Source organism: Trichosurus vulpecula, chromosome 4, assembly GCF_011100635.1.
Source record: "Trichosurus vulpecula isolate mTriVul1 chromosome 4, mTriVul1.pri, whole genome shotgun sequence".
Classification (NCBI taxonomy): Eukaryota; Metazoa; Chordata; class Mammalia; order Diprotodontia; family Phalangeridae; genus Trichosurus; species Trichosurus vulpecula.
The window spans coordinates 25428784-25440820 of record NC_050576.1 but is presented as its reverse complement, the minus strand read 5'-3'; the positions used below and the strand labels follow the sequence as shown (position 1 = coordinate 25440820).

The window sequence follows — 12037 nt, the reverse complement described above, 5'->3', positions numbered from 1 at the left end:
ATGGCTACAACTAAGCTTTTTATTGGAGCGCCCTTCGGGGTGCAGTCAGCAAGGTGGGGCTGGGGAGTCCAGGGGATGACGGTCTTTCCCCAGAGGGGCGGGGGCTGGGCGGCAGCTCCTCTGCTCTACCCTTTATTTTCCCCCAGCCGTCCTCGACCCTGGGTTCAAATCCAGCCAATACTTGCTGGGTTACCTTGGGCTAGCCCTTTGTCCTTCTCGGCCTCAATTCCCTTCCTTGTAACCTGAAGGAGTTAGATTCCATGATTTGTAAATGCCCTTCCCTAAGGGCAGGCCTCAAGCCCTAAGGAAAGCCCTGGATTTGGAGGGAGAGGACCGGGCTGGGATTACGGCTCTGCTACTTCTTACCGTCGTGACCTTGAGCCAGTACGGCCCCTACCCTCCCTGGCCTCAGTTTGCAGCCCTGATGAAGCCGAGAAATGAACCCTAATGGACGATCCTTTCCAGATCCAGATTCGAATTCTTTGGCCTGTCCTCCTCGCCCTCTTTGGAGCGCTTAATTCCTCCCATCTCCATTCCCTTAGGCTGGGGGGCTCACGGATCTGCAGCTGCTTCCCAGCTTGCAGAAACAGGGGCGACCCCCGTCAGACCCCACCTCTGAGCTGGGGAGCCTCCCGGTGAGTGGGAGGGAGCCCATCTCCCAGCAAAGCCCAGAATGGCGGGATTTAGCTTTTTCCTGCTCTCACCTCCACCCATGCTTTAGCATCTTCATTCACATTCACAAACACTTATTAAACACCTACTATGTGCCAGGCTCTGGGAATCCGAAGACACAAAGAAACTTTCTGCCTTAGAGGAGCTTAGGAGGGCTGGGGGACACACAGATCCGTGAGCATCTGAGGATATATCAAATATGTACAAACTACCAACATGACCTCGTTTGTGAGTGTGGGTGGGGGGACTTCTTTCCTATGAGACTGCCCCCACCCTGGTTCAGCCTCATCACCTCATGCTTAGCCTTTCGGTAGTCTCTCTGCCTCTCCCCACTTTAATCCATCGTTCACTCAGCTGTCAGATTGAGCTTCCTTAGATGTCAGTCTGACCATGTCCCTTCTCGATTCAGTAACACCACCCATTGGCTCCCTATCACTTCCAGGATCAAATATAAAATCTATTTGTCATTCAAGACCCTTCATAACCTAGTCCCCTCCTACCTCCCCCCACCCCTTTCCATACTCTGCAATCTAATGGCACTGGCCTCCTGGCTGTTCCTCCCACCAAGCACTCCATCTCCCTGCTCCAGGGACAGCCCATGCCTGGAATTGGCTCCCTCCTCATCTTCATCTCCTTGATTCCCTGGCTTCCTTCACATCCCGTCTAAATACCCATCTTCAGCTGGATCCCTCTTGCCAGTCCCGTTCATCTTAGTGCCTTCCTTCCGGGATTAACCCCAATTTATCCTGTATATATCTTGTTTATACAACGTTGTTTGCATGTTATCTGCCCCATTGAAATGTGAGATCCTAGAGAGCAGAGACTGTTTTTGCCTCTCTTTGAATCCCTGAACTTAACACACAGTTGTCATTGTTCACTTGTATGAGAATCTTTGTGACCCCATTTGGGGTTTTCTTGGCAAAGATACTGGAGTGGAAGAAACTGAAGCCAACAAGGTGAAGCGACTTGCCCACGGTCACACAACTAGGAAGAGTCTGAGGCTAGATTTGAACCCAGGAAGAGGAGTCTCCTGAGAGATGCTGCACAGGTGAAATCCATGAAGGATGCACAGTTGAAATCCTTGGCAACTTCTTGGATGTTGGGGGTGGGGGAGAGAGTGTATGAGAGATAGTGAGGAGTCCAAGATGACCTCTAGGTTGGGAGAACAAAGGACTGGGAGGATGGTATTACCTTCTACAGTAGTAAGTTTTGAAAGGAAAAGAGGGAAAAATCAGGAATTCCATTTTGGACAAGTTGAGTTTATGATGTCTACAAGGCAGCCATTATGAGATTTCCAACGGGAAGCTGGAGCTGTGAGAACAGGGGTCAGCACAGAGGTTAGGGTTGGGCTAATTGATCTGACAATTAAATCCATGGCTGCTGATGACCTCACCAAGTAAAATAGTCTGGAGAGAAAAGAGAAGAGGGCCCTGAACCTGGGAGGGGGTACCCAGAATTTGTGTGTGTGTGTGTGTGTGTGTGTGTGTGTGTGTGACTACGCATATTGATTCAAAGAGGTTCTGGGGGAAGGGGAAGAAGTGGGAGAGTGAGAAAATAAATGTGTGTTTATTTTTAAAAATCAAATAACTCTTTCAAGAAGAAAGAAAAGGCCAACAAATTTGAAAGTGAAGTGGTACTGGTGACTTGCAAAGATTTTAATACAAATAAGAGCTAGCATTTATATAGTGCCTACTATGTGCCAGGCACCGTGCTAAGCACTTCACAGATATTATCTCATTTGATCCTCACGACAGCCCTGAGAGGTAGGTGCCCATTAATGGGCATTATCCCGATTCTACAGATGAGGAAACTGAGGCAGACAGAAATTAAGTGACTTTCCCACGGTCACACAGCTAGTAAGTGTCTGAGCCCACATTTGAACTCAAGTTTTTCCTGACTCTTGGCTAGGGACTTTGCCCACTGTACCATCTAGCTGGTTTAGAAGAGAGGAAAGAAAGATAAGCTTGTATTTTTCTTCCTATAAGATCTCTTTCTTTGCAACATCTCCTGACTTCTAGTCTCTCCGTTTTCCAACCCACTTGCCACAAAGCTATAGAATGAACATGCTGATTTTTTCATTGTAAATCTTCCTTTAGTGTCTCTCTGGGGCCTCAAAGCTCTTCCTTGGCTTGGCATTTCAAGCCCTTCACCCAACTGGCTCCATTCTACCTTTCCAGGAAGATTTCCTATTCTTCTTACTGTACATTTCCCTCTCTGTTTAAGGGTGCTTGAGACTGTTTGCTGTTCTCTGGACTCAGAATTCTATCTCCCACCTCAATACCTTTTCCTAGGCTGTGCCTGGAAAGTACTCCCTCCTCACCTCCACCTCGTGGACTACTTGGCTTCTACCAAGGAAGAATTCAGGTGCCAAAGTGTTTCCTGATCCCCTTAGTGGTTGTTAATGATTCCCTTCTTCAATGATCTTGTATTTGCTCATATGGGTTTTTATGTTATTTCTCTCAGTAGGATGTAAAATGATCCCGAAGTCAGGGATCGGTTTGTCTTTCTCTTTGTATTGTCTGTATCGAGTATGATGATGTACACAGTAGGTGCTCAGTTGGTGCTGAGGAGTTAAATTGAATTGCAACTCATTTTATTAACCATATTCCCTGTATGGGTAGAAAGACATCTGGTCCTGTGGGTACCCTTTCTGCCTCTCTGTCCTCCAGTTGTCTCCTGGGGATTCCCAGTGACCTCTGCCACAATACTTCTTATGTTGGACCTGCAACTCTCTTCACCTCTCTGAAAGACTGGTATGATAGCAAAGGATGAGGTTTAGTCAGCCTGGCCCTAGAGATCGGAACTAGGACTTATGGGACGACATTACAGGGAGACAGATACTGTCTCAATAAGAGGAAGCATTTCTAACAATCAGAGCTGTCCAAAGATGGACAGGCTGCCTTTGTGAAGTGATGACTTCCCCGGCACCAGAGATATTCAAGAAGAGGCTGGATGCCCATCCCTGTGGTATTGTAACAGATTTTTCAGGCATCAGGTAGGTGCTGAAGCTGACATCATCTGAGGTCTCTTCAAATGCTAACATTCTATAATTTCAGTTTATTTTTAGTGTCCCCTTTCCCCTTCCTTAATAGGTGGTGATGTAAGAATCTGAGAGTGCTTGTGCTGGACAGGAAACTTAGAGATCAGCCACTTCTATGGTTCTCAAAGTGTGGTCAGAGGATTCCCTGGGTCCCCAAGACCATTTCAGGGGGTCCATGAGGTCAAAACCATTTTCATAACAATCCTATAACATTTTAATTTCTCGTGTTGCTTTTAATAGCTGTAACCCACATAAAGAAAAGCTCTTTGGGGGTGGAGGAGGCTGTTTTAATAATTTTTAAGAGTACGAAAAGGTCCTGAGACAAAAAAGTTTGACTTATTGACTTATTCACGGAGACCCAGAAAAGGGCAGGAGGCTTGTCCAGCACCCCCCAGCAGGTCCATCACGGCAGGGGTATTTCACCTGGAGATTCTGTTGTCTCTTTCCGGGCTAGGTTTGATGTAGCCGCAGTTGTTCCGCCACCAAAGAAGCCAACTCCTAACTTTCCTCAGGTGTTGTACTCCAAGCACTATCTGCCAAGCAGGGTGAGTGGTGCCATCCCAGTATCAAGTCCTGAAGGAGGGGATTATGGGGCAGGGGATGCCCAGGGATGTCTCTCAAAGAGGAGAGGGTGCACAGCCAAAGCAAAAAGGAACATTGGACTTGCTCCAAATCAAAGCCCTATTTTCCTACCACACCATCCTAAATTATCTTCCTGAAAAGCCTTTTTTTTGGGTGGTTCTAATTAAGTCAAGTGACTAGTCTGTGCCAGGCACTGTGCTAAGTACTGGGGATGCAAAGAAAGGCAAGGGACTGTCCCTGCCCTTAAGGAGCTCCCAGTTGAATGGAGGAGACGACGTGGAGGCATTTCTGGACAAATGAGACAGAGACAGGACCAAGAGGAGGCTTTTTGTAGATTGAGGACTTTGCCTGGGAGGCCAGGAGATGGCCATGAGGAAGGACAGGATTCCAGGCATGGGGGGTGAGGGTGGGCAGTGAAAATGCACCTGTGGGGAAAAGGTTTGTCCAATGTGAGGAAGAGCAAGGCAGGACTCCAGGAGGACAGGAGGGGAGAACCAGGGGTAAGAAGATGAAAGGAAAGAAGGCACCAGGCTCTGAAGAGCACTTGAAGAGACAAACAGAGGACTCTCTACCTTCTCTAGATTGGATTTTGGAGGTAATAGGGAGCCATGGAGCTTAGTGAGTAGGGAGGTGATGTGCCCTTTAGGAAGATCACGTTGATAGCTGAGTAGAGGATGAATTAGAGTGCGGGAGGAACTCAAGGCAGGCAGACCCACCAGCAGGCTATGCAAGTCCAGGCTTGAGATGATAAGGAACTTAGAAGAGAGAATGTCTGACCTGGGAGGAAGCTAAGAACATGGAATGTCAGGGATGGGAGGGGCCTTAGAACTTTAAACCTAAACTCAGTAAATTGTATCCCCATCTGAGAATTGTAGAAGAAACTTTTAGGGGGAAAAAGGTGGAGAGAAGACACTTTATGGTGGAAAGAGGACTGTGATACCTGAGATGCAAATCTAGTCTTGCCAAAGATTTCCTTTCTCTGACCTTGGTCATGCCCTCACCTGAAAAATGGGTTGATTTAGCTAGAGGGTCACTAACGTTCCTTCAAGTATAAACATTACAGCTCTGGGTTCCTCTCAATTCTCAGGCCCTTCCCAGCTCGGACATCCCTGTTCTAAGGCCCCTCCCAGCCCTGATGTTCTATGTATCTATAATTCTGCCTTTCTCAAGTGAAGTAGAGTAGGACCCTAGAGAGCCAATTATAACCCTGTTCTGACTTTTAGACCCATATGGGACCTGGAATGTACCACTACAGTGATGGATCCTTCGATGAGGAAGAGGTCAAGAAAGCCATTGGAACTGGATGGGACAAAGCTCAGGAGGCCACCAGGTTGACCCAGTTGCCTCACTTCCAGTATAAATCTGTCATCAAAGAAAAGCGATTCCTTGTAAGATCCTTGTTTTCCCCTTCCTGATAAGGATTCTCCTCTTCACCCATGCTCTTAGATTAATTATCCATTGAGAATATAATATTAAACGGCAGGGATGTAAATGTAATCCCAATTTAATGTTGAGAAATCTTCCCAAAAATTGACCATGAGTGAAATGAATGTGTCTTCTGTCCCTGAAGCTAATCTCAGGTACGTAGTAATGGAGATTCTCATTCAGATATGGGTTAGACTAGTTGGTTGTGAAAACAGTTCTCCCAGTTTTACAATTCTGTGATTCTGCAATTCTCTTGGCATTTTCCCTTTCATTCCTTTTTTTAATTTTTAAGGTTAAATTTTATTTTTAATTATTCTTACCGTCATTGAAAAATCTGCCTTCTCTCCCTCTCACCTTCCTTTTTCCCCACTGAGAAAAGAAGAAAAATGAAACCTCTGTTACCCACAGGTGTAGTCATGCAAAACATTTTCCCTCATTGACCATGTCCCCCAAAGTATGCTTGAGTCCATCATCTCTCTTACAGGAGGTGAGTAGCACGTTTCGTTGAGAATCCTCCAGAATTGCATCTGGTCATTGTATTGATCAGAGTTCCTAAGTCTTTCAGAATTTTCTTTCTTTTGTCATTGTTGTTATCATATAAATTGTTCTCCTGATTCTATTCACATCATTTTGTATTAGCTCATACAAGTCTTCCTAGAGTTCTCTGAAACTACCCCTTTCATCATTTCTTATAGCACAACAGTATTCTGTCACGTTCATATACCATAACTTATATTATCTATTACCTAATTGATAGATGGGCAGCTAGGTGGCAAAGTGGATAGAGTGCCTGGCCTGGAGTCAGGAAAGACCCTAGTTCAAATCTGTCTTCAGACACTTACTAGTTGTGTGACCCTGGGCAAGTCACTGAACCCTCTTTGTATCAGTTTCCTCATCTGTAAAATGAGATGGATAAGGAAAGGGCAAACCACTCCAGTGTCTTGGCCAAGAAAACTTCAAACAACAAAAATTGATGGATACACCCTCACTTTCTAATTTTTTTTTTTTTTGCTGCTGCTACTGCAAAAAAAAAAAACCAATACAAATAGGTTTTTACATATCGGCTCTTTTTCCTCTTTCTTTGATCTCTTTGAGGTATAGATCTAGTAATGGCATTACTGAGTTAAAGGGTATGCACAGTTTAATAACATTTTTAACAGTTTCAAATTGCCCTCCAGAATAACTGGACTAGTTCACAGCTCCATCCACAGTACATAAACATGCCTGTTTTTCTACAGCTTTGCCAGTTACTTTATCTAGTTTTTGTAAAATCCGATTAGGGTCTTTTAATTTTTTGTTTATTTTTTGTTTGGATTTATCTAGGTCAGAAAGGGGTAAATTATTATAGTTTTATTGTTTCTCCCTATAACTCATTTAACTTTTCTTTCATTCATAAGGCCCTCCCATCGTATTCTGTATTCAGATACTTTCTACTCATCAGGTACAAAGATGACCTTCACCCACCATCTCTCAGGTGGATGCTCTGAGGTCCTAGTCAAAGGATATAAAATTGAATATGTTTCTACTATCAAGGAAAGGCTGCACCGAGCCATTCACATTCTTTGGCCCACAAATGGGCCTCAGTTTCGCCCTCTGGAAAATGAAAAAGATGAAAAGACTTCTAAGGTCCCTCCCAGACCCTACAATCAATCCTAAAGTCCAGTTTCCTTTGGACAAGTGCAGGGTGGGGGTGGTTTATCTCAAAATGTCAGTTCTGTGATTGAGATCTTCACTAACAAGGCAGCCTATTCATTCTAAATTTTTCTAAAAGCCTTTTCTTGGTAAGTGTGCATCCAAAGTAAGTCTAATATCTTAAAAACAACTTTTCAAAGAGATGAAGCTTATTAAAAAGACTTGATATTTTGAAATGCATAAATATTGCCTTTTAGTTCAGTTCAATGAAGTTTAGCCAGGCACTGTTAGGTGCTAAGGATACAGAGACACCTCCCCCAAAAATAGATTCTACCCTCAAGAAGCCTTCATTTTATCAGGGGGAAACAACATGAATATAAACAATTATATACAAAATAAATTCAAAGTAGTGGTGGGGTGGTTTTGACAGGGAGGGCTTCAGCAGTTGGTGGGCTAGAGGGGTCAAGAAAGGCTTCCTGTGGAAGGTATCATTTAAACAGTTTTGAAAGAAGCAATGGATTCTAAGAAGCAGAAGTGAGTTGAGGATGCATCCCAGACAGGAACAGCCCATGCAAAGGTGTGGAGGTGGGAGATGCAGTATCATAGGTGAGGAACAACAAGATGACCAAGTTAGCTGCACTGTATTATGAGAAGATGGTAATTTATAATAATGTAGTCCGGGACTGGGTTGTGAAGAGCTTTAAAAGTTAAAGAAAAGAGTTTTCATTTTATCCTAGAGACAATCAGAAGTCATTGGACTGACATGTTGGTAACTCCAAATATACAACATATATAGAAAAAGTCATTTCAGGGGGTGGTACTAACAACAGTGGGAGTCAGGAAAGCCTCTCCTAGGAGGCCATAGGATCGTAGATCCAGAACTGGAAGAGACCTTAGAAGCCATGGAGTCCAATCCCTCATTTTACAGATGGCAAAACTGAGGCACACAACAGTAAAATGACTGGCTCAGGGTCATAGAGCTAGAAACCGTCAGAGGTAAGGTTTGAGCCAAGGACTTTCTGACTTCAAGCCCAGCTCTCCAGCCAGGTCTTGAATGATAATAGTAATAGCAGATGTTTCTATATTGCTTTAAAATCTGCAAAACCCTTAATATAGGTTATGTCACTCGCTCTTCACAAAATCCCTGTAAGTCGGATGCTATTATCATCCTCATATTACACATGAGAAAACTGAGGCTTGGAGAGGTTTAGTGAAGTTTACCAGGGGTTTTGAGCTTTCCCATCTGGGAGGTTTCTTGCAAGTTTAAAAAATTCTAATTGTAGACAAGATGGGAACTCTGTGGGCGTGTCCTCCTCCTGTCCCAGGAAGGGATTCCCCTCCCCTCAGACCGTCTCCCCACATATGCCTTCTCTACCAGGGACCTTCTGTGACATCTCCCTGAATGCCTACAGCGGGGGAGAACTCAATATTGCCCAGGACCCCCGTTTTCTCCTTAGATTTCTCACTTTGTGAAACAGCCTCTCCCTCTGCAGAGAATGTCTTTCTATAGAATTGAGATCAGCCTTTATCTAACTTCCTTATCATGTTCCTTGTTTTGCCTTTTGGGGCCAAGCAGAATAAGACTAACCCTTCTTCCACAAGACAGCCCTGCAGATAATTGATGGATGACAGACGTTCCCACTAAGTCTTCACATCTCAAGGCTAAACCTTCCCAAATCCAGAGAACAGACTCTAGATAAGCAAAGAATGAGTTATCAGTAGAACAAGCAGGTTCCAGAATAGAATTGTTTTATTTTTTAAAATTTATTTAATTTTAGTTTACAACATCCAGTTCCACAAGCTTTTGAGTTTTAAATTTTCTTTCCCTCCTTCCCCTCCCCAAGACAGCATGCAATCTGATATAGGCTCTACATATAATTCATATTAGATATTTTTACATTAGTCATGTTGTAAAGAAAAATTATGACCAATGGAATGAACCCTGAGAAAGAAGAAACAAAACAAAACAAAAAGAGAACAAAGAGTATGCTTCAATCTGCACAGAATAGGGCAGTTCTTTCCCTCAACTTTAATAGAGCATAGCCCACTGTCTTCCAGTGGAATGTACTTTCTCCTTAACCTCTGTCTCGTAGGGTCCCTCTCTTCCTTTGAAATGTGGCTCAGGCACTATGGTTTGTTGTTTTTTTTAATTAATATTTTCATCATATTATATACCTTTTAATTTATTATTTATTTAAACATTCATTTAAAAATTTTTTGAGTTCCAGATTCTGTTTCCCTCTCACCCTTCCCCCATCCATTGAGAAATGGATATTGACATCAGTTGTACACGAGAAATAATACAAAACATACTTCCCTATTAGTCATCTTGCTAAAAGAAAAAGGAAGAAAAACAGTGAAATTATTAGCCTTCAATCTGCGCGCAGACGTTCTTAGTCTTCTCTTTACTGGTGGATAGCATTTTTATCATGGGTCCTCTGGAATTGTCCTGAATCATCATTCTTGGTGAGAATAGCTAGGTCTTTCACAGTAGATCGTTACACAACATTGCTGTTAATGTGTACAATGTTCTCCTGGTCTGACTTTGCATCAGTTCCTAGAAATCTTCCCAGGTTTTTCTGAAACTACCTCCTCATCATTTCTTCTAGTATGATAGTGTTCTACCACAATCATGTACCACAACTTGTTTAGCCATTCCCCAATTGATGGGCATCCTCTCGATGTCCAATTCTTTGCCACCACAGAAAGAGCTGCTATGAATATTTTTGTACGTGTGGGTCCTTTTCCCTTTTTTATAATCTCTTTGGGATACAGACCTAGTAGTGGCATTGCTGGGTCAAAGGGTATGCACAATTTTATAGGCTTTTGGGTAAATTTCTGCATTTTCTCCAGAATGATTGGGTCAGTTCACAACTCTATCCACAATGCATTAGTGTCTCAATTACCCCACATTCCCTCCAACATTTATCATTTTCCTTTTTTTTTGTCATATTAGCCAATCTGATAGGTGTGAGGTGGTGCCTCAGAGTTATTATAATTTGCATTTCTCATATCCATAGTGATGTAGGGCATTCTTTCAAAGCTTTGATTTCTTCTTCTGAAAACTGTCAGGCACCATCTTCTGAATAAAGCCTTTCCCAATCTCAGCTGCTTGGGCCCTCCCTCCCCAATGCCTCGTATTTAGCCATCTTATAAAGATTTGTATTTATTTTATATTTATGTTGCACATATTTTCACATGTACTTGTCTTTCCTGATATTAGGTAAGTAGGGATTACTTTGTTCTTTATACTTCTATCCCCAGTGCCTAGCACAGTGCTTACCACCTGGTAGGAAATGTTTATTAACCCATTGATTCGATGACATCCGGCCCCATCCTCTGGTGCCGAGCTCTTGCTCGACAATTTGGCTGCTACCAAAAGAACCTTGGGGAAAGCTGGGATCCAAGTTGGGGCTAGCATTGGATTTGGCCAAACTTTGGCTTCTCTTGGGAACAGGGAGCCCCAGCTTCCAGCTTTACCCCAGAAGCTTCCCTATATTTTCCTTAATTACTTTTCTTGTGTCTTTTACAAGGAAGGAAAGATCGGTCCAGGATCCTACAACTACAAAGACTTCATTGAATTGGCCCAGGAAAAACCATGCAGCACTGTGGGCATGCTCAGCTCTGGGGGAGTGCGCTTCTCAAAGATGGTGGGGGTAGGTCTTTCAGGCAGGGTCTGCCTTCCTGCAGTGGCTCCCTCAAGGAATGGTTCAGGTGAAGCAACAATCCTTTATTTCTAGGCAGAGCAGAGAAGCACTCAAACAAAAAACAGCAAAAAGTCCCACCCTGCTGGGCATTACACCCCTACCCTCATTTTGCAGAGGAAGAAGCCACAGACTAGACAGAGAGAATGACTTGTGTAAGAGGCAGTGCTGGGGAGTGGATAGGGTGCTATTTTCGGAGTTAAGAAGCCTGGGCTCCAAAGCCTGCTTGGAGCCCTTCCCAGCTGTGGGGGACCCTGAATACATGTTTCCTAACTTGGGGGGGGGGCTTCCTCTTCCTCACCTGTAAGATGACAGGGTTGGACTCAATGTTCTCTAAAGTGCCTTCTGACTCTAGGCCCAAGATCCTTTGGGGCGCAGCTGATAAGTGACTGGACTTGTATACAATCCCAGGCCTCCAAACTCCACCTCCTGGAGGTTTTCCATTATGTCACACTCATTCCCAAACCAAAGGGAGCACCCCTTGGCAGGATGCCTCCAGCAGCCTGTCTCAGAGATTTCTGCTGTTGGACATTTTGTCAGTGACTTGTGTAAAGCTATGGATGGGAGGCTCATCACATTTGTGGATGTGGATAGCTCACGCACTGGACCACAGAGTCAGGATCCAAAAGAATTTCAATAGCCTAAGATAGTGGACCAGCTGTCTAACATAAAATAGGAGAGACATGTAAAAGCCTTATTCTTGGATTTAAAAAAAATCAGTTCCACAAGTACAAAGTAGGGGAGGCTTGGCTAGACAGAGGTTTGTCTGAAAAAGATCTGGGGGTCCTAGTAGACTGAAAGTTCAATGTAAGAGATAGGGCACCCCACCCCCATCAATGTGATTAAGAGGGGCATAGCTTCCAGGAATAAGAAGATTATATTCCTTTAGCATTTTGTTCTGGCCAGCCACATCTAGGGTATTTTATTCACTTCAGTTATATGAATTGAATTCTGGGCACCCCCACTTAGGATGTGGCTCATC

The 12037-nt window shown here is 43.8% G+C and overlaps 1 protein-coding gene across 1 annotated transcript in view; it reads left to right on the top strand.

The window, feature by feature from the left end:
• Nucleotides 1-12037, top strand: part of LEXM (lymphocyte expansion molecule) — a 41812-nt gene continuing 29775 nt past the window's right edge. Inside the window, exons 1-4 of the mRNA XM_036753277.1 lie at nt 1-53; nt 4167-4257; nt 5518-5682; nt 10885-11006. Of these exons, the coding sequence (XP_036609172.1) occupies nt 1-53; nt 4167-4257; nt 5518-5682; nt 10885-11006 (431 nt within the window). The remainder of the gene's footprint in view (nt 54-4166; nt 4258-5517; nt 5683-10884; nt 11007-12037) is intronic.